At 48.0% G+C, this 21332-nt stretch overlaps 2 protein-coding genes across 3 annotated transcripts; one reads left to right on the top strand and one right to left on the bottom strand.

The window, feature by feature from the left end:
* Window positions 1-394: 394 nt before the first annotated feature.
* Window positions 395-11602, bottom strand: DNAAF6 (dynein axonemal assembly factor 6). 2 transcript variants are annotated; one of them, XM_068157476.1, is made up of 7 exons: window positions 11572-11602; window positions 10968-11082; window positions 8334-8397; window positions 7076-7181; window positions 6208-6304; window positions 4375-4460; window positions 395-966 (listed from the first exon to the last, which is right to left on the bottom strand). In XM_068157476.1, the coding sequence occupies exons 2-7, from the start codon at window positions 11061-11063 to the stop codon at window positions 837-839; spliced, it is 579 nt and encodes a 192-aa protein (XP_068013577.1). In that variant the 5' UTR covers window positions 11064-11082; window positions 11572-11602; the 3' UTR covers window positions 395-836. The 2 variants fall into 2 exon arrangements, with proteins under 2 accessions (XP_068013577.1, XP_068013576.1); XM_068157475.1 differs by lacking the exon at window positions 11572-11602 and having other exon boundaries at window positions 10968-11259.
* A 238-nt stretch (window positions 11603-11840) lies between these two features.
* Window positions 11841-20907, top strand: NUP62CL (nucleoporin 62 C-terminal like). Its single transcript, XM_068157521.1, has 12 exons — window positions 11841-12180; window positions 12997-13376; window positions 14044-14157; window positions 14533-14661; window positions 15659-15754; window positions 15986-16091; window positions 16243-16387; window positions 16797-16846; window positions 16961-17095; window positions 17762-17873; window positions 19249-19315; window positions 20683-20907. Exons 1-12 carry the CDS (start codon window positions 11891-11893, stop codon window positions 20772-20774), a joined length of 1716 nt encoding a protein of 571 aa, XP_068013622.1. The 5' UTR covers window positions 11841-11890; the 3' UTR covers window positions 20775-20907.
* The last annotated feature ends 425 nt before the right edge of the window (window positions 20908-21332 follow it).

The raw sequence follows: 21332 nt of genomic DNA, 5'->3' as shown, positions 1-21332 counted from the left end.
CAGCTCTGAGCCCCTCAGTTCAAAAAGGGCCTCAGGGAACTGCTTGAAAGAATCCAGTACAGAGACATAAAGATGATGGAGTGGAACATCTGCCTTGTGAGGAAAGGCTGAGGGTGCTGGGGCTCTTTAGCTTGGAGGAGCCTGAGGGGGACCCTCATTCATGTTTACAAAGATGTGAAGGGCAGTGTTGGGAGGATGGAGCCAGGCTCTGCTCAGTGACATCCAATGACAGGACAAGGGGCAGCTGGTGCAAGCTGGGAGGGAGGAGGCTCTACAGGAACATAAAGGAAAACCTTTTCTTTTTGCTTTGTAAGGGAAAGTTCCTCTTATTTCACTTTTAGAAGGTCCCTTGGGGCATAATATAGAGGAAGCAACTGGAACTGTTTATTGGAGCACATCCTTTTATTAATCAGGAAAGATGAGAAAAACAGCTGAAGTAGCTGAGAGGAGATTCTGAACTGGCCTCAGTCCCAGTGTTGGAGGCCAAGCAAGAAAATGACCATTTGCAAGTCTTGCAACAGTTACTAAGCACAAGACTCACTGACCAAGGCTTCAGTGTGCTGCTTATCAGCCATGACCACCAACAGGCTTGCTCTGGCTCACAGGACTGTAATCTCCTATTTTCTGGATCACAGAGCCTGTATCTGAAGGAAGAAGAACATTAAGCAGAGCAGCACAAGAGCTGGACAGCCTCAGCTGATGGAACCCATGGGTGCTGTGCCACTCCTGAGGCAGTCAATGCCTCCATGGATATTCCATTTCATGACCAGTTAGGCTGCAAGAAGACTTCAAACCAAGAGATTACACTTGGCCAACTGTGACTATTTCTCCATCCATCAGGCAAAATTTATGAAATCCAACTCCCTTGACACTCTCAAGGTCACTTCTAAGGTCTCCTCTTCAGAGAGAAAACGAGCTTTACCACTCTGGCTGTCCACACGGTAGGGGAGATGCAGCAGCAGCTTCCTGTAAGAGAGGACAGTGAATGTCAGTGTCTCAGAGCAAAAGAGCTGCCAGTGCAAGTTACTCTTGGAGTCCACCAGCAGGCAGAGTCTTTCAACACACATTGTTCTCCTGACAGGTTCTTGCAATGCCTGGTGCACATCCACCCAGGCCCTGTGCTCCTTTCTGCTGGCTGTGGTTATGGCACCTTTCCAGTGATGGGTTGTGGTTTTTTTTCCCCCCCACTGCTCTTGCTTTTGTAAAGTGCAGAGGAGGGAGGAGCTGCACTGAAAATAGAGAAGGCTCTGGGGAGACCTAAGAGTGCATTTTAGTACAAGAGTGCTGCAGAGGGACAGTTCCCAAAGGCCTGCAGTAACAGGGTGAGGGGCAATGGTTTGAAATTAGAGTAGATTAAAAGTGGATGTTAAGAACAAGTTCTGCACCACGAGGGTGGTGGAAGACTAGAATAGGTTGCCCAGGGAGGTAGTTGAGGCCCCATCCCTGGAGATATTCAAGGTCAGGCTCATCAAGGCCCTCTGCAACCTGCTCTAGTGGAGGATGTCCCTGCTGAGTGCAGGGGAGTTGGACTGGATGAGCTTTGGAAGTGCCTCCCAACCCAAACCAGTCTATGACTGATATTGCTCTCCTGGTGATAAAAACCCCAACTAATGCCTAAAGCCTAAACATGTCTTTGGGAGCTTGTCTTCTCCAGTAAAAAGAAATGTGGTGCATCCTGATGAGAGATTCTGGGCAGAGCAGTTTCCCAGAGGATGTGCCTGCACTGCAAAGCACAGCTCAGGGATGAAAATGGACTTATGGGTACAAAGTTGCTGGGATTTTGACCTACATCAAAGTTGAATCCATTGATCCCTGCCTGTGGCTTAGGCACCTCATCCACAAAGAAAAGCTGGATCCTGGACTCAGGAGTTATTTCACAGCCCCTCACTATGTTAGATGTTGCCTGGAATGGCTGACAAGCCTTCCAGTCTCCTTGAGGATGCCTCAGTCTGGACCCATTCAATGCTTCTCATTGATGGTAATTCAATCTTACTTGCTCATGCAAGGCCTGGGCTCCTTCCCCTCTTTTCTCAGCCTTCTATATTAACAATACACCTGATGGGCCAGTCTTGGACCTCCATTCTACTGACAGTGCAAGCAGCATCAAGGACACTTTAGAATCAAGAGGTTTGCCCAAACTCTCTAAAGCCTGGCAAGACAACACAGCAGCACAGATGGAGGTTACTTGAAACTGGGGTTTAAGTCATGCCAATTCTTCTTTGGACCTTTTCAGCTGTCTTGTGGGAGCCACCACTGGAAGAGGTAGAGTCAAAACACTTTTGCACCAGACCTACTGACAGCAGCTGTTTGCTATGACTTGGAGAAGTCCTTACAACCAGCTTGGACTAGAATCAAACCCAGGGCTACAGAGGTGGAAATGGTTCTTCTGAACCCTCTCACACATCTGTGAGAGTACAGTGTTATTCAGTATGGAGAGCTTGAATTCTTGCTTCTTTCACACTGAGAAGGCTTGCACATACATTCATGAAAGCTGCACTGGCTCAGGCTTTACCCAAGCAACCCTCAGATTCACAGCAAACTCTTTATTTGCTAGGCTTGTGACTAGAGACAGCTGAATACTGAGAAGATAATGGTAGATCTGAGTCACCAAAAAGAGATGATTTGCAAAAGAAAAAGGATGCTGATGTTGTCCTGAATCTCCACTATTGCATGAAGCTACCTCTTTTTTACTACCTATAGCTGCTGCAAGCCATCAGCTGAACAATTACTCCCAGTTTGATTTTCCAGTTTGAGGGCTGGCACTCCCAAACATTCTGCCACTCCTCTTCCATCTTTAGCTTAAATCTAAGCAGAGAGTAACTGTCCCTCCCTGGTTTTGTCTGTGAGGAAAAGTGGCTTTACTATAGCTAGGCTGCTAGGGACAGAACTTAATCCACAGCCTGCACCTTGAATTCATTTGCAGGAACCTGTTCACATATCATAGTATCATAGTATCATAGTATCACAGTATCAGTCAGGGTTGGAAGGGACCACAAGGATCATCTAGTTCCAACCCCCCTGCCATGGGCAGGGACACCCCACACTAGATCAGGCTGGCCACAGCCTCATCCAGCCTGGGCTTAAACACCTCCAGTGACAGGGCCCCAACCACCTCCCTGGACAACCCATTCCAGGGCTTCACCACTCTCATGGTGAAGAACTTCCTCCTCACCTCCAGCCTGAATCTCCCCACCTCCAGCTTCATTCCATTCCCCCTAGTCCTATCACTACCTGAGATCCTGAGCAGTCCCTCCCCAGCCTTCCTGTAGCCCCCTTCAGGCCACAATGAGGTCACCTCGGAGCCTTCTCTTCTGCAGACTGAACAGCCCCAACTCCTTCAGTCTGTTCTCATAGGTGAGGTGCTCCAGCCCTCTGATCTTCCCACATCCCATTCAGTGCAGCAAATTGGCCCAGAGAGGATTCAGCTTATGAAAGCTCTCCTGTTGTGAAGGAGGACTTGAAGAAAACCAGACATGGGAATTACCTGGAAATCTCAGGCAGGGCAATTGCACACTGAAGGAAGACTGAGAAGTCTGAGAGGAGATCAATAGGTTGGATTTGAAATAGCCCTATATATATAGATATATATAAAAAGAACTCAAAGGGATTCTCTTTAGAAAGCTCTTGTAAAATTTCCATCTCTGCCTCTGTGCCTGGATGTGCTCACAATTTGGCTTTCACCTTCTGAAAGTGCATCTGCAGGTTTTTTTACCATCTTAGTGTTCAAAGGCAGCTTGGATAGGGCCTTCAGCAACCTGCTCCAGGAGGTGTCCCTGCCCATGGCAGAGAGGGGTGAAACTGGCTGATCTTTAAGGTGCCTCCCAGCCCAAACCATTTGGTTGTTCTGTTCCATGCTTGTACAAATTACTGTTTAGAAAACAACTCCCAAGAAGTCCTTCAAGACCCTGGGCAGCTTTTTTTCCAGATATTTTTGGCCCTTGCAGCCTCACTGGTGGAGTAGCAAAAAAATCTGTCTTCAAGCTATTTTTTGCTAGAGCAGTATCACAGATTCACAGCTAGCAAACCATACACCTACAGAAGGATCATGGTTGGGTTTTTGGCTACATCTATTCCTCATGTGCAATTAATAATCATAGGATCACAGAATGGTCTGGGTTGAAAGGGACCTCTGAAGGTCATCTAGTCCAACAGGGACTAGATGCAGTCAGCAGGGGCATCCTCAACTAGTTCAGGATGCCTGAAGCCCTGTTGAGCCTCACTTTAAATACCTCCAAGGATGGGGCCTCAACCACCTCCCCAAGCAATAAACTGACCTTCAGCTTTGCTTTCTGCACAGCATTCAGTGGAAGGCTGGGGCCAACCTCCTTTTAAGCAAGGTACTAACTGTCCTTCTAGCAATCATGTTGCACTTACTGTTTGGGAGTTCGAAGGTCAAGCACCTGGTCCTGGATATCCAAGGTGATGTCTGCAAACTTTGTCTCTGGCAGCTTGATTTTCACCTGAAAGGAGGGGCAGAGCTGTGATTAGCTGTGTGGCCTTACAAGCCATGTTAAGGGCTCATCTTCATGAATACTTTGATGCCAGTGTCAAAGAGCAGCACTCTGAGTAGGTAATTAGGATTAGAGAGAAGATGACAGTGAGAGTCACAGCTTTCAGTAGCTTAGTGATGTGCATGGATGTTCTAATTGTCTGCCTAATCCTGAGCTGGTGATGTGTTGGACAGGTATTCTACATCCAGCCAAACCCAGTGGCTTTGTGTATTCCAGGAACAGCTGGCTTCTACTGGAACAAATGCACAGCAGTTCCACTTGTCCTGAAGTCCAGAAAGCAGGGAGGGCTTCAATGATGTGGGAATGGGACAGCAGCTGACACCTCTAACTTTGAGGACTGTCAGTGTTGGAGCATTCTGCTGACTGGCATACCTGGTAATAAACACAGGCAGATTAAAACCACCTCCTTCCCAGCCCCTCTCCCTTCCCAAACCATGCCTGAGATGAAACTTCACCTCAAGAGCTACTTTTAGCTCCCCCCAGACTGTCTGTGCTACGTGCACAGATTCTCTCAAGCACAGCAGGGCCTTGAAGAGACAGACAGATTCCTCAGGTTGTTGTGGTTTAAGCTCAGCCAGCAACAAAGCACCACCTGGCTGCTTGCTCACTTCTCACCCTCGATGGGATGAGGGGGAGAAGATGCAACAAAAGGCTTGTGGGTGGACAGGGAGGGCTTGTCACCAACTGTGGTCACATGGAAAACCATAACCACTTTGGAGGAAAAATGAAAATCAGTTTAATTTGTTACCAATCCAAGCAGCAGAACAATGCTGGGGGAGGGAATGTTCAACCCACCACAGAAATAAACCAAGGGCTTAACAATATCTTTTCCCCATCCTTCCCTTCTTCCCTGGCTCAGCTTTACTTTTGAGTTCTCTACCTCCTTCCCACTCCCAGCAGCACAGGGGAAGGGGAATGAAGGTTGCAGTCAGTTCATCACATGTTGCTTCTGCTGTTCTTCCTTCCTCAGGGGGAGTACTCCTCACACTTTCCCTGCTCCAGTATGGAGTGCCTCCCATGGGAGAGAGTCATCCATGAGCTTCTCCAACATGAGTTCTTCCTGTGGGCTGCAGTTCTTCATGAGCTGCTCCATCATGGATCCCCTCCACAGGGGTACAGCCCTTCAGAAAGGGTCTGCTCCAGTGCAGACTTCCCACAAGGTCACAGACTCCTTCTGGCACAGCCACCTGCCCTGCTGTGGGCTCCTCCAAGGGCTGCAGGCAGATGTCTGCTCCACTGTTCATCTCCACAGGCTGCAGAGGGTCAGGTTGCTGTCTCACTGTGGGCTGTAGGAGAAGCTCTGCTCCAATGTACCTCCTTCCCTTCTTCACTCTCTTTGGTGTCCACACAGTTCTCCATCTCACATCCCACTGCAGCTTTTCCAGCAGATTCTTTTTCTTTTGCTTTCCTCTTGAATGGTTAATTAGCAGCCATGGTTGATTAGCTATGCCTCAGCCAGCATAAGGGTGACTTGGAGCCAAGGAAACTTCTAGCAGCTTCCCAAAGCAGCCACCCCTACAGCATCTCCCCTGCCACCAAAACACTGCCTCACAAACTCAACACACAACTGTAAATGCTTGAAGAACTGCAAGAAAATCCCATGGGAGGCCAAAGGCAGCAAGACAGCTTGGTGGTTATATTCTGCCCCTTAAGAAGAGCAGAGAAAGAGCACAAAGGAGAGAGAGATTCAGCTCACCACTATATCTTCACAACAGGCTGTGGAGGGGTCTTTCCTGCTCATCCCAAAGAAGACATCCTCTGTCCCCACAGATTGTTTGAATAAAATCTCATACCTGAGAAAGAAGCAGCTGCCTCTTAGTACTGGAGAAGGGGAGGCTGATATCCTCATTGCATTTTCTCCTCCTTTTCAGTCTCCCTTCAAGGCTTCAGCTGATCTGCAGTGGGGTTCTGTACAGAACCCTGGCTGATTGCATGCCAGTGGCACCCTGGGCTGCATCAAAAGCACTGTGGCCAGCACATCAAAAGAGGTGATTCTGCCACTTTGCTCTGGTGAGACCTCACCTGCAGTACTGTGTCCAGCCCTGCAGCTCTCAACACAGGAAGGACATGGACCTGATGGAGAGGGTCCAGAGGAGGACCACAAAAATGATCAGAGGGCTGGAATACCTCTGCTATGGGGACAGGCTGAGGGAGCTGAGGTTGTTCAGCCTGGAGAAGCCTCCAGGGAGACCTAATAGCAGCCTTCCAGTATCTGAAGAGGGCCTATAAGAAGGCTGCAGAGGGACTGTTTCCAAAGGTCTGTAGGGATAGGATGAGGGGCAATAGTTTGAAATTAGAGGAGATTTAGATTGGATGTCAGGAAAAAGTTCTTCATCATGAGGGTGGTGGAACACTGCAACAGGTTGCTCAGTGAGGTAGTTGAGGCCCCATCCCTGGAGCTATTCAAGGTCAGGCTCAGCAAGGCCCTCTGCAACCTGCTGGAGTGGAGGATGTCCCTGCTGACTACAGAGGGGTTGGACTGGATGACTTTTGGAGGTCCCTTCCAACCCAAACCATTCTATCATGCTGTGTAACCCCGAGGAAGGCAGTCTCAGCTCACTTACTCTGGCTGTTCTCTAGGATCCCAGGTGTCATCAAATTCAGGTCCTTCTGGGACCTCCTCTGTATTCCAAATAGTTTTGCTGCTTTCATGTTTCACCTGAAAAGTATCTGGAAGTGATGAGGAAAACCATACTGTGACATTTTGGAATGACTCTGTTCCTCTAGCCTTGTGGGAAACTTAAGACTTTTGTAGACTTTAGAAGCATCTTTGCCTTAAAAGCATTCCACTCAATTATTACAATGTCTACCTCAGTATCTTATGACTAAGAATTTGGAGAGGAAGGATGTTTCCTTTTCCCTTAACTCCCCTGCACCCATCCCCTATGTTAAGGAAATACTTCTTTCAGGCACAAAGTATCTACCACTTCAAAATGGGTAAAGTGTAGAAGTATGAACAGAACAAGAGGAAGTATTTCAGAACAAGAGGAAGTACTTCAGAACAAGAGGACACAGTCAGAACAAGAGGACACAGTCTCTAGCTGTGCCAGGGGAAGTTTAGGCTGCAGGTGTGGAGAAAGTTCTTCCCAGAGAGAGTTGTTAGCCATTGGAATGTGCTGCCCAGGGAGGTGGTGGAGTCACCCTTCCTGGACGTGTTCAAGAGGGTACTGGACATGGGCACTTGGTGCCATGATTTAGTAGTCATGAGGTGTTGGGTGACAGGTTGGACTTGATGATCTTTGAGGTCTTTTCCAACCTTATTGATTCTATGATTCTATTCTGTGAACCATTAATCTTCCCCAAGCCCCCTGATAATGAGAGCTTTACTTACTAAGGACCTCCTCCTCACATAGAGATCCAGTTCCTCCCATTAATTGTTGAGCACAGCTCACAAAGTACTGAAGTCACATGAAAGTGCACAGGCAGAACACTAGGCCTGTCCTAAGTGAAAAATAAAATGGGGTTTTCTAGCAAGCTTGTAAATCTACAGCTTGAAGGGTTTTGAGTAGAGACTCTGGCTTTTGTTGGAAGGTCAAAGAAAAATACTCTATTTGTTATATTTGCCACAGTTCTTTTCCTGCTCCTGTGTTCAGGAGTTGCCCTTTCTGCTTCTCTTTGTGTATTTTTGCAGTTAAGGTTTGAGGTGAAGAAGAATTTTACAGTGTAACTGTAAAAATGCAATCCTAGTTCCAGCCATCCATCCAAGTCAGTGACAACTCTCTTATTGAAGCAAACCCCATCAGTAGTAACTCACCTGTTACAGCTGTTACAGTTTGCTAACATGGGGCTGAATGATGACTACACACAAACATTCCTCCTTACCAGGAGTCTCTTTCTTTACTGGTCCAATGCTACCAGGAGTCATGGTGCTAACAGAACAGCGTGGCTGCAAAACAGGCAAATGGAACTTGGATCAATACCCATAGAACTCAGATCAGTGGGGATGGTTACAGGAAACATAGAATGCACTGACTTGGAAGGGATCTTTACATTAGAGGTCATCTAGTCTAACCCCCTTGCAGTAAGCAGGGATAACCCCCACTAAATCAGGTTCCTCAGAGCCTGACCTTGAGTATCTTCAAGAGTGGAGACTCTACCACCTCCCTGGGCAACCTGCTCCAGTGTTCCAGCACCCTGACAGTAACGAACATCCTAATGTCCAATCTAAATCTACCCTGCTGTAGTTTAAAACCATTGTCCCCCCTGTGCTGTTGCTACATGCTTTTGTAACTAGTCCTTCCCTGGCTGTCTTGTAGGCTCTCTTCAGGTACTGGGAGGCTGCAATGAGGTCTCCCCAGCTCTTCCAGGTTGAACACCCCCAACTCTCTTAGCCTGTCTTCACGAGAGAGGTGCTTCAGCCCTCTGATAATTTCTGTGGCCATCCCATTTCCCTTTGCCAAGAGTGAAAATGAACACACTGCAGTTTTTAAGGTGATACCTTAAACTAAACAGACATCATGTCCACAGGCATAAAACGTTAACCTAGGTCAAACAAATCCCTGCCACAACCCAGAATCCATTACGCCACAATTTCATGACCAAACCACTGCGCATTCTCTTCTCTTCACTCTCACCCAGCAGGAAGTAACCTTGACACACTGAGCTGGAGTGGAACTCCCAGCAGCACAACACTGCAGACAGATGTGCTGCTTGAGGATTAGTTTCCATGGCATTTTGGCAAGGTCCTCCACGTTTTGCCTGCCATGAAAACATCGCAGGGAACCGAAGAGTGCTACGTGCAAAAATCTCCTCACAGTGTTTGGATTAGTTTTGACAGGAGAGCTCATAGGAGGCAACAACATTTTCCTCTGATTATGGATTAATTTAGTGCTAATAGGCTAATGTGAGGCATTCCTCTCTGTATGAGCATTTCTAGCAGGGTTGGCTAAAAGTGCCTCACACGCATGGAACATTAAATTAAGGCAAAAGAAAGATTTCAATTTACCCAGATTGACTCAGGCTTAATTGACAGCCCTGGTGGCAATTTTCCATCCCTCTCTCTGAAGTGTCATTCATTTCATTAATAAGCTGTAAACAAACTATATTTAAAAGCCAGGATGCTTGCTGCAAAGTTGTGCAACGATAATGCAAGTGCTAAAATGCAGGCATGAAACAGCTGCAGGGTGGTTGGAGCACGAAGGACCCCCAGCTACCACCTACTGAGAGGAAATGCCAAGGGATAAGCACACGTTTTATCCCACATATTACTGCCATTGCCACTCTCAGTGTACAACTGCTGAGTCACCCAGATGGCTTTTTGCTGAGCAGTGATATGGAGAAAACCTCAGGGTTCCACCCCCAAGGGTTCCACCACAATGGGGGTGGAACACTGGAACAGGTTGCCCAGGGAGGTTTTTGGGGTCCCATCCCTGAAGATATTCAAAGTGAGGCTCTGGGCATCCTTGATCTAGTGGAGGATGCCCCTTGCTTACTGCAGAGGGGGTTGGACTAGCTGACCTTCAGAGGTCCCTTCCAACCCAAACCATTCTGTGATTTGCCATTTTTGCTACCCATGCCACAGTGTGATGTGTTCAAAGTCCTCACAGACTTGGCGAAGTTTTGAGCTCTCACAGAAGCCTTCTACTTGATCTAGTGGAGGATGCCCCTTGCTTACTGCAGAAGGGGTTGGACTAGCTGACCTTTGGAGGCCCCTTCCAACCCAGAGCTTTCTATGATTCTGTGATACACTGTGACTGGTGGTTCTTGTAGCCCTGCTGGGAGATTTCTTCCCAGAACAAATGCGCACCTAGATAAAAGCAGCAGGAACACATTGCAAGATCAGCATCCATTTCCCAAACCCTTTACTTTTGATCTGCTCCTGAAATGAATTGAAACAGAATGATGGAAAGATATTTCCCTCAATAACCATTCATATTATTCACTTTAGGATGATTATTCACCCTTCCTTCTTCCACAATCACCAACATATCTACTGTACTTCAATGGTCAATTATCTCTACAGTTCCTCAATGATTGAGGCACAGAACTAGTACATTTAGTTGCCTCTGGATATTTTAGTCCTTACTCAGAAGGTGAGCAGCAGCCTTTTTCTTTTTGCTTCATATTAAGTATTTTGCTGTAATTGCCTTCTGGAAATCTCTGGAACAATTCAGGGGAAAGTAAGGGAGAGCCTAAAGTACCAAAAGCTCTTTTATCTACATGTTCTCCTTTCCTTCAGGCTGAAAAATGAAATGCCCTTCCCATTTTGGAGTCACAGTCCCTCCTTTTTTTTCCTGGGGCATCTTCCCTCAAGATCTTGTTATCCTGAAAGTGTTTTCTAGATGTCTCAGTCAGTCCAAAAACCTTCTAAGGTTTTCATTCTCATTTTATTCACTCCAGAAATTGAAAAAAAAAAAAAAAAAAAGAAAAGAGAGAGAGCATTGCTTCTCCTCACTTAAAAAGGTTAGGCTATGGGACCACTTAGAAAAGCAGCAGCATTTCTCATGAAAGACTCACCACATGCTCATCATCATCATCATCATCTTCTTCTTGAGAATCACGAAGTATTTTGGCAAGGAGCTGCAGAGAAGAGCCTGAGGAAATACTGTCCATATCAATACCCTCTGCTTGCCTAGGCAGGGAAAAAACCAAGTGACAGATGAAAAAGAAGGGAACAGAATGCATTCTGTACTGCCTGTGAAGCACTATATTGCTGCTGTGTGTTCTGGGAGGGTAAAATTTAGCCCAATCCTTACAAGCCTGATGTCAAAACATGTAAAATGGAACATAATCAACCTTTCCTCAGTGCTCAGCTTACAGACGCTTTTGCACCACAGGCATGAATTGCCATCAGAGCTGAAGCCTTGCAGTGACTATCAGCTCTGGCAGACCTCACTTCATTACGGATCTGCAGCTACAGCAGCCAGGACAAGGGCAGCAGGACGGCTTGGCTCAGGCCTCGCACTGAGAAGTCGGGCAGAGGACTATCACACAGGTTCCAAGCCTTGCTCCGGGCAGGCTTGGTACAGCCCAGCTGTAGGCTCAGGCTGAGGGCGCACGGAGCCAGCGCCCGGGAAAGCCGCCCGCAGCACCAGGGCAGGCGGCTGGCTCTCAAACGTACCGGGCACGGCCCGGTTCGGCGCAGCGGCAGCAAGGAGCCCCTCCGGCCCGCCCGGGCCCCGCCGCAGAGCAGCCGCCGGCAGCCAGGAGCGGCCGCGTCCCTCGTCTCCGCGGCAACCGCCGCTTCCCGCCCCCTGTGACGCCGCCAGCGGATCCCACGGAGGCGGCGGCGGCGACAGCCAATAGCTGTAGGAGGCGGGAAGGCCTCGGCCGGCGGTTGGAGGAGAGGAGCGGAAGTGGAAGCGCGGTCGCGCGGTGTGCGTCAGCGGGCCTGGGTGTTCAGGCCGTGCGGGTTGCTCCTCTTAAAGGCCGCAGCCGCCATGAGCCAATTCAACTTCGGGTCGGCCGCGGGCGGCGGCAGCAGCGGCGGCTTCACTTTGGGCACGCCGAAGACGACCGCCACGACGGGCACGGGCAGCTTCTCTTTCTCCACGCCTGCCACCTCGGGGAGCTTCAACTTCGGGAGCGCGGCCCAGACGCCTGCCAGCAGCCAGAGCACCGCCTTCTTCTCCTTCAGCAGGCCGGCCACCGCAGGGCAGCCCGCCGGCTTCAGCTTCGGGACGCCGGCCACGGCCACCACGACTCCGGCAGCAAACATGTTCCCGCTGGGGTGAGAGGCTCGGGGGCCGGCTAGTTGCAGGGTGGGGGTGTTGCTTTTGCTGTGGGGCTCTGACCGCAGTGCGAGTGGATGATGTCCTCCTCGAGTGGATTATGCCCTCCTGGTTGCATTGCGAGTACCTCTCAAGGGAGCAGAGCTGTAGCCCTTGTGCCTTAGAGTTCCCGCTACGCTGTGGCACGTTGGGCAAAGCGTTCAGCAGGTTCTGTTGACAGTGCTGACTTGCTTTCCGTTGGGTGTTAAGAATAAGCATCTCCACGCTTGAGGCTGGGATTGTGGTATTGATGCTCACCTGAAGAAATGATAAAACTTTGTGTCTGAGCAAAAAATGTCTGTCCTGATCCAAATCTGGAGTGTCAGAATGTGCCTTCAGGAAAGGTTGTGAGCTTTGAGGGGATGCTTCAGAGCTGCTGCTGGTGATGCTTGCCAGGTGGGAGCAGTGGGAAGGGACCTCAAGTGGGGACTGGCAGTAAAAGCTTGTTTGGAATAGTCTTATGTGAAGGATTGTGAGGGATGATTAGGAGCTGAGAGAATAAGCACCTTTGCCTATTCTGCCACAAATGTCTTGGTGGTGGGATGGGTGCAGGTAATGAAGTGGGGAGAGAGACTGAGGGAGGACTGCAGCTGACAGAAGTTGTGCTACGGGCTTAGTCAAACCATAAATGTGGGCAACTGCGCATCTCTTTGAAAGGTGGTTTCTGCTGTCACCAAATAGTCTGTAAGGAAGCAGTCTCAGTGCTTGGCTGGATGTGCATCTCACATGGATTGGCTTCTTTTCCTTTGTTGTTTTGGTGTTTTTTCCTTCTGTAGGGCAAGTGCACCAAAAGTGAACTTTGGAGGCAGCGCTGCAAGTCAGGCTCCTGGAATGACGGGGACCTTGGGATTTGGTAGCACTGCAGCCACCAGCGTGCCTTCAACTCAAGCAGCAGCCCCTTCTGGCTTTGTGTTTGGATCTACTGGCACCACCACCACCACAGCTCAGTCTGGGACAACTGGAGGGTTTACTTTCTCCAGCGGTACCACGACTCAGGCCGGAACAGCCAACTTCAGCATCGGCACTGCGACCCCGCAAGCAGCGTCCACCGGATTGACCTTTGGGACAGCACCTGCAGCTGCTGCCACCACTGCTGCTACACTGGGAGCTGCAACCCAGTCAGTGACTCCCTTCAGCCTTGGGGGACAGTCTACAGGTGAGTGCCTGGGCTTGAAATGGTGGCTGTAGTCAGGAGGCCAGTCAGCATGGAGGGCAGCTGGGAATGGTGTGGAAGTTCTGTGACCTCCCTGCTTCTGATGGTGTGAAATGAAATGAGTGTCTGGGATCTTTTTTCTAACATGCCTGTCCAGGGGCTTTGGGAATGAGTTACAATTGCTACTTAGCCTTTTGGTGTGGAGAGTGAGGCAGAAATATTCTTGCCAGTGTGTGCAGAATGCCAGCTGCATTTGCAGCCCTTCTTAAATGTTTGGTGCAGAGGGAAAGGGCCCGGAGGGGTGGGGAGGGGAGAGGGTACTGCAGGATGTACCTGTCCCCCAGTACCAGATTGCTGTTCACTTTCCTGAGAGCAGGAACCTGCTTCCTCCCACAGGGTCTGGCAAAAGTTCAGTTTGCTGCCTTCCATCTACTTGTTGGTGATAGTGGAGGCCTTTGAAGGAAGGTCATCAGCTCTGGGATGAAAATCATTTTACACAATGAGCTTGATAGCTGTAGTCAATTTCCTGGATAAGGCAGAGTGTTTGTTACCTTGCATTTGAAATGGCTTTCTAATTGCTTCTGACTTGACTGTTGTTGTGACCAGCAGAAACTGCAGTGTCTCTGGTAAAGGGTTTGTCTTTTCATTTTACTTACACTCTTTGTTCCAGGTCTAAACTTTGGATCATTGTCTTCAACAGCAACTACTACTAGTGCACCCACAGCAGCACTGACTACTAGCACCAGCCAGGGACCTACTCTGTCCTTTGGAGCCAAACTTGGGGGTAGGAAGTGATACTTTTCTTTTAGGAAGTAACTGCTTTGTAGATCTGCTGTCCTTCTAAACTGGAGTCTGGAGACAGAGTGTTAGAGTGAAGTTGCAATGACATCAGTAATCTGTTCATACAGCCATTGCCCTCAGTGTCCTGTATCTTTTATTGCATTCTCTGTGCCTAGTTTTGTCCTGTACTTGTTGCTGGAGCATAGTGGAAGGGAGGCACAGGTTTCAAGGGTACATGGGAGAAGAGGTAGAGTTGAGGTAGACTTAAGAGGAGAGATGGTATCAAATTCTGGCATCCATGAAAAGCTGGTGTAGGTAGGCAAACTTGTATCACCTTCTCAGCGTGATTGTACAAGGCCTGTGCTGCTTCTGCTTCTAGTAACATCCACGGCTGCTACAACTGCCTCTACCACCACAACCTCTGTCCTTGGTTCAACGGTCCCTACGTTGTTTGCATCCATAGGGAGTTCTTCAGCACCAACATCGTCTACCACCGCCAGCCTCTCGCGTAAGTCACAGCATGCAGAGGTCATCTGTTAGGGGAATGTGCCCAGAGAAGGGCAATGAGGCTGGGGAGAGGCCTCGAGCACAGCCCTGTGAGGAGAGGCTGAGGGAGCTGGGGTTGCTTAGCCTGGAGAAGAGGAGGCTCAGGGGAGACCTTCTTGCTCTACCTGAAGGGAGGTTGTAGCCAGGAAGGGGTTGGTCTCTTCTCCCAGGCAACCAGCACCAGAGTACACAGTCTCAAGCTGCACCAGGGGAGGTTTAGGCTTGAGGTGAGGAGAAAGTTCTTCACAGAAGGAGTAATTGGCCATTGGAATGTGCTGCCCAAGGAGGTGGTGCAGTCACCATCCCTGGAGGCATTCAAAAAAGGATTGGATGTGGCACTTGAAGCCATGGTTTAGTTGTCATAAGGTGTCAGGTATTAGGTAATAGGTTGGACTTGATCTCTGAGGTCTTTTCCAACCTCGTTGATTGTATGACTCTAAATGAGCAGCGTGGCTGGTGGTGCCTGTCTGTAGTGCTGATTAGTGAGAGGATTCAAAGGACCAGCTCTCCTGGCTGTTTGCCACCTTCTCTTTGGGGTTTCTGGCAAACTGTCTGCAGTGGTGAGGTGTGGAGAGTTTTGTTCAAACCAGCAGGTGCATCATGGGGCAGTTTCAGCTGAATGTGATATTTTTGTTGCTCTGTATGGCTAGTGCTGCCACAGCTGAGCTTTCTGCTGTTTTCTGGACCCCAGTGCCTTGAGTCTTTCTTTAGGTGCTTGGAGTTCAAGAACAGCAGCCAGTGCCAGTGGAGATGCAGGGTGCTAAAAACAAGTACTCATACACCTGTATGCTTGCATAGTAGTAACTGGAGTCATTAAGTATCTGGATAATCCTTCACCTGAACAGTGGTTAATAAAAATGAAGATCCCATGGAGATGGGTCAGTAGGCAGGGTAGAGCTTTACAAAGGGGCCCTGTATTTAATGTATTACAAAAACTTACTGTTACCTTCTCTTTGCAGTTGGTGCCCCTTCCACTGGGACAACCACTCTTGGAACGCTTAACTTTGGATTGAAAGCTCCTGGAACAACAGCTGCCACAACAAGTACCACCACTGGTAAGGGTTAGATGCTGAAATAGCACTCTATTCCTTTCTCTGACCCTCCTTTCCCATCTCCCTGTATGCACAGTGGGCTCTGGTGTTCTAGTCTTGACAGACATTGGGTTTGGATTTTGTCCCCTCAGGGTTATACAGCACTGGGTTAAATGTGTGTATTGGACCTGTTCTTGATTTGTTAGCTAGCAGATGTGTCCTCATCTATTGCTTGATGTGCATTTCTGGTTCCAGGCACTACTACTACTTCTGGCTTTGCTCTGAATCTTAAGCCTTTAACAACAACTGGTACCATTGGAGCTGTGACTTCTACAACTGCCATCACCACCACCACAACCAGGTGAGTCTTTGGCTATAGCCAACTGTTCTGTGGCTGGGGCAAGAGGCAGGATTAATGCTGGTGTCTGGTGGAGGGAAGGGAAATGAGTGTTGTCATGTTTATATTTTGGTGTGTGATCTGGTGTTCTGTACTGTCTGGAACTTCCTCTCAGTGGGCCTCCAGTGATGACTTATGCCCAGCTGGAGAGCTTGATAAACAAGTGGAGCCTGGAACTGGAAGACCAAGAGAAACACTTTCTCCATCAAGCTACACAAGTGAATGCCTGGGACCGGACGCTGATAGAGAATGGAGAGAAGGTAAGGTGGTGCCTAATGTAGCGTGGGTTTGCTTGCTTGGATCTGTAAAAACCTTCAGTGCTCCAGATGCAGCAAGCATCTTGTGGTTAAAAAAACCCAAAACACCCAAAAAACCAACCACCAAACAGCATACATGTGAATGATTCCTGGATGCTTGTGAAGGACTCAGTGTGTCTATTAATAGGCATTGAAGCTTGCAAGTCTGAGAGCTTACACTGCAGTAACAAGTTTTCTTGGGGTGGAGCTGTCAGAGGCAAACCTCTGCTGGTCAATTCTTGGTCTGTTAATCTGTCTTGTAATTGTTTCATGTTTCTAGTAGACAATTGTCTGGTGCTGGCTCTCTGTTCCAGCACTCTTATGGGTTGACTGTTGAATCTTTGTGGTACAATTAAGTCTCTTCTGTTTCCAGATTACTTCATTGCACAGAGAAGTAGAGAAAGTGAAGCTTGATCAGAAAAGGTGAGAAACTATGCACATTTGAAATGAGTTTTGGTTTCTTTGCATTTTTTTGTGGTGTGGCAGATCTAGGCTGTGTATAACCTCTAAGTTGAGTAGTTAATTTTCTCTTTTCAGACTGGATCAGGAGCTAGACTTCATTCTGTCCCAGCAGAAAGAGCTTGAAGACTTGTTGACCCCACTGGAGGAGTCTGTGAAGGAACAGAGTGGGACCATCTACTTGCAGCATGCCGATGAGGAACGGGAGAAGACGTAAGACACATCTGCTTGGGATGTGCTCAGCAGCCTAATGTGATGGTGATGATCAGTCAGCAAAAAGTAGAGCTGAGGACTGAGAATATTGATCTGTCAATGGCCTTTGTCAGATTTGCCTGTTTTATGCATGGCACCTAAGATGTTGCAGATTAGAAAGAGGAATTGTGACTGAAAGTCTTTGAGCATGAAAAGTCCTCTGGATGTTGGTCTAATTGGATCTCTGGGAAAAGGCTACTAATTTTGGCATAGTCTGTAAAAATGAGTGATAAGTGATAGAAGTGACGAGAGCAGAGTGCACTGTGTGGCTCAAGCATCCTGAAGTGTCAAATGGTAGGGTAATTTAAAAGAAGTTTGTCTGGTTCATGAGATACAAATCTTGAAGAATCTGGACTGGCTGTCTCCTTCAGTTCTGACAAAACCTTCTTGGCAGCCCTCCACACTATTGCTTGTCTGTCACAGTGCATCTATCAAGAGGAAAAATGTCAGCAATTACTTCATCTGTGTGATGAAGTGTGCCTGTCCTGGTGCTGTTCCCATGTATCTGTAAGCCTTGGTTGGGAGGTGTGGAAGCTAATGCTGATTGCCCAGAGGTGATCTGATCAGGAACAGGTGGTCTTAAGTTCACTTTATGTATTCTGACCTTGGTTCCCATGTGTTTTGCAGCTACAAACTGGCTGAAAACATAGATGCTCAGTTGAAGCGTATGGCACAGGACCTGAAGGACATCACTGAGCACCTGAATACATCAAGAGGCCCAGCAGACACAAGTGACCCGGTAAATTCCAACTCCTTGTCTACTTGGGGATACTCTGCTGCTCGTGATTTCAGCCTTTGAAAGCTATAGGGCCTTAAAAGAGATCATCTAAAGATACCTCCAGAGATCATCTAAAGCAGGCTTGCCTAGATCAGGTTGCACAGGAAGGTGTCCAGTTGGGTTCTGAAAGTCTCCAGAGAAGGAAACTCCCCATAGGGTCCTTGTGTCAGTTCTGGTACAAACTTGTGTACCAGCACAGTGGAAGGCAGCCTGACTCCTGTTTGATCCTGCTGCCTGCCCCACTCCTTGCATCTTTCTTGTGGCAAACCTCCACTTTGTCCAAGCCTGCCATAATTGCTGATATCCTCATGAATTGCTGTATCCTCATGAAAACAAGATCTGAATTACCTCCTCTTTGTGCTATATGTTAATCATAGAATCAATAAGGTTGGAAAAGACCTCAAAGATCAAGTCCAACCAGTCACCCAGGACCTCATGACTACTAAACCATGACACCAAGTGCCATGTCCAATCCCCTCTTGAACACCGCTGGGGATGGTGACTCACAGTATCAATTGGTCTCCCTGTGGCTTTACTGAGAAGCTTTCTCAATAAAAATTTTCCTGTGGTACTACAGAGTACCAGAGAAGAGCAACAAAGTTGGTGAGGGGCTTGGAGCACAAGCCCTATGAGGAGAGACTGAGGGAGCTGGGGTTGCTTAGCCTGGAGAGGAGGAGACTCAGGGGTGACCTTATTGCTCTCTACATCTACCTGAAGGGAGGTTGTAGACAGGTGGATGTTGGTCTCTTCTTCCAGGCAGCCAGTACCAGAACAAGAGGAGACAGTCTCAGGCTGTGCTGGGGGAGGTTTAGGTTGGATGTTAGGAAGAGGTTCTATACAGAGAGAGATTGCCCATTGGAATGGGCTGCCTGGGGAGGTGGTGGAGTCACCATCATTGGAGGTGTTCAGGGGGAGACTTGATGGGGTGCTTGGTTACATGGGTTAGTTGTTTAGGTGGGTTGGATTGGTTGATGGGTTGGACATGATCTTGAAAGTCTCTTCCAACCTGGTTTATTCTAGTCTACAGACTGAGGTTTTGTCCCCATTCATTTCCCCTTTTGGCACCTAAGCCTAAGGTGATTAGTGCTGTGGTGCTTCTTGGGTCTGAACTGGAATAAGCTTAAGCCAGACTTGGCTTTCTTACTGGTAAAGAGAAGCAAAGCAACAGAGTTGCTGCACATGCTTCCATGGGAAAGGGGCTCCTAAGTTGGTGGAGCTGTACAAATGAGAAATTTGATTGTGCCTGGCTTTGAAGCAGGATGCAGGCAGGCTACCTTTTACTGCTGTTAGCTTTTTGTGCAGGGTAACTGACCTCTTGCACCTTCTTTCTGCCCAGCTTCAGCAGATCTGTAAAATTCTGAACGCACACATGGATTCACTGCAGTGGATTGACCAGAACTCAGGTGAGACTTGCTCTGCAAGCTTTTGGGGGATGTAAATGGAAGGCATGTAATGTGTGTAAGTGTTTCTTGAACATAAATGAATTCTTGAAGATCCCTGAGGAATCCTCTCCTCACATTGAGTGACACATTCCTCTGCACTTCAATTTTTCTGAGGTGCATTAAAGACCTCTGAGAAGTAATTCCTGGCAGCTGCTAGGGCTTTACAGCACAGCACTGCTTGGGATGCATCAATTTCAAAACTTGAGGGCTTGAAAACCTTGTGCTTTGTTCTGTTACATTAAATATTTCAACTTCTAAAATGTTGTAGGGGTTCCTTCTGGTGTAAGAAAATTGGGGGGGTATGTGTTTAATTTTATCACCCTGCCTTTCGTCTTGGATTTGGCCTTAACTCCTCTACCGTGGTGGCTTACTGGAACGAAGAGGAAGTTTACTGCCAGGGTGTGGTGCCTCCTTGTGAGGGGTTCGAGAGCTGTGCAGGGATTTGATTTTTTTCCACTGCTGCCAGCAGCCACACGGGGGCATAGCAGAATAAAGCAGCAGCCTGCACCACACTGCTCTGTGGCTGCAGCACTTGTGAAGGTGCTTACTCCTGCTGTGCAGAAGCAGTTCTAAGCAACTGCTTCACTTCATCCAAATTGCTGTTAACCTGGGCTGCCACGACTAAATGGGTTTGCTGAAGATGGACACAGGGCAGTGCTGCTTCCACAAATGAAGGCAGTGTTTGAACAAAGCCTGGTTCTGACTTTCTGCCTCTCCCTGAGGGAACCAACAATCTTTTGTCATTGCAACTGGATTTTGTTGAGCACAGATGTCTGAGGCAGTGAAGCAAGCTGCTGGTTTATGCCATGATCATTTTTTGAGTGATGAATATTTGAAAAGTGACAAAGTGAGAGGTGGTGTTTGATGTGTGACTTAGAGATTCTGGGTTGGGCATGCTGTGAGAGATACAGCTGAACCTGGAATATCTGTCTCCAAGCCACAGACTGCCATAGTGCTGTAGCCTTGTTGAACAGCTTTCAGGGAATGAAATTAGAAATGGCTTTAGCTTGTGCCTAGACTTACATATTTGAGTTTGTTCTGATCTCTGATGCAGTGCTCTGGAACTACAACAAACTGGCATGGCAAGAAGCATCAACAACATGTCCCAGGACTCTTCAACTGCTTGCCAGTGTCTGAATGCCTTAGAATGCTGTTTAGACAGCTGTCTTTGCCTTGGAGGGTTAGCAGTGCTGTCTGTTGGCTTTTCCTCCTTATTGTGCACTCCTGTATTGAGAGACTCAATGTTTTTCTTTCTCCTTTTGTGGGTTAAACTCTGCAGGGCTGTGTTCTTGGGTGACTGTAAGACTAATCTCTTGTTTCTCCCACAGCTGTGTTGCAGAGAAAGGTAGAGGAGGTGACAAAGGTTTGTGAGAGCCGTCGCAAGGAACAAGAGCGCAGTTTTCGCATCACATTTGATTGAGAGACTCCAAGATTAAAGGATTGAGTGTAAAATCTGCACAGGAAAGAGGTTGTTTGGGACCTAGGACTCAGAAATAATCTCAGTTCATACTTTGTTTATGCAATAAAACTTGTTTTGGTTTGGTTTTTTCAAAGCCAGAGTTTGACTGGGATTTCCCTGCTCCAGTCTGAGACACTGCATGAAGTTGTTGCAGAGTTTGTGCTCTGCACTGCTTGCAGACTGGTGAGATGCACACACACTGCCCTTGAGGGCTGTCAGTGGTGTGCAGCTCTGCAGCTGAGCTCTCTTGTACTTCCGTGTAATTTGTTCAGTTGGGACTTGCTGAGCTTGGGTCCTTACAGGGGTGGCTTAGTCTGATGTAGCTGGGAGCTGCGGCATCTGAGAGACGTAAATTCCTCCTATTGCTGGCTGGAGTTTGTATTTAAAGTGGTAATGCTTCCACTTCTGGAATTGGGTCTTGTTTTATGTGTTTTAATCAATATCCTTTTATGATGGTACCTGCAAGGAGAATTTCTACAGAATTACAAGCTATTAGATGTGCCAGTTGAAAATGTGCTT

This window comes from Melanerpes formicivorus, unplaced genomic scaffold (assembly GCF_026170545.1).
Source record: "Melanerpes formicivorus ecotype bairdi unplaced genomic scaffold, bMelFor1.0.p_v2 SCAF_37, whole genome shotgun sequence".
NCBI lineage: Eukaryota > Metazoa > Chordata > Aves > Piciformes > Picidae > Melanerpes > Melanerpes formicivorus.
This window is presented reverse-complemented; position numbering and strand designations above follow the sequence as displayed.

Bases quoted from the DNA above. Each gene is read 5' to 3' on its own strand.
- DNAAF6 (XM_068157475.1), bottom strand. From the start codon at position 11,135: ATGCATTCTGTTCCCTTCTTTTTCATCTGTCACTTGGTTTTTTCCCTG. The intron at 8,398-10,967 runs GTGAGTCTTTCA...CCTGTTTTGCAG, and splicing joins ATGATGATGATGAGCATGTG to CCACGCTGTTCTGTTAGCAC. The intron at 6,305-7,075 runs GTAAGTGAGCTG...CTTCTTTCTCAG, and splicing joins GATCCTAGAGAACAGCCAGA to GTATGAGATTTTATTCAAAC.
- NUP62CL (XM_068157521.1), top strand. From the start codon at position 11,891: ATGAGCCAATTCAACTTCGGGTCGGCCGCGGGCGGCGGCAGCAGCGGC. The intron at 15,755-15,985 runs GTAAGGGTTAGA...TTCTGGTTCCAG, and splicing joins CACAACAAGTACCACCACTG to GCACTACTACTACTTCTGGC. The intron at 16,847-16,960 runs GTGAGAAACTAT...TTCTCTTTTCAG, and splicing joins GTGAAGCTTGATCAGAAAAG to ACTGGATCAGGAGCTAGACT.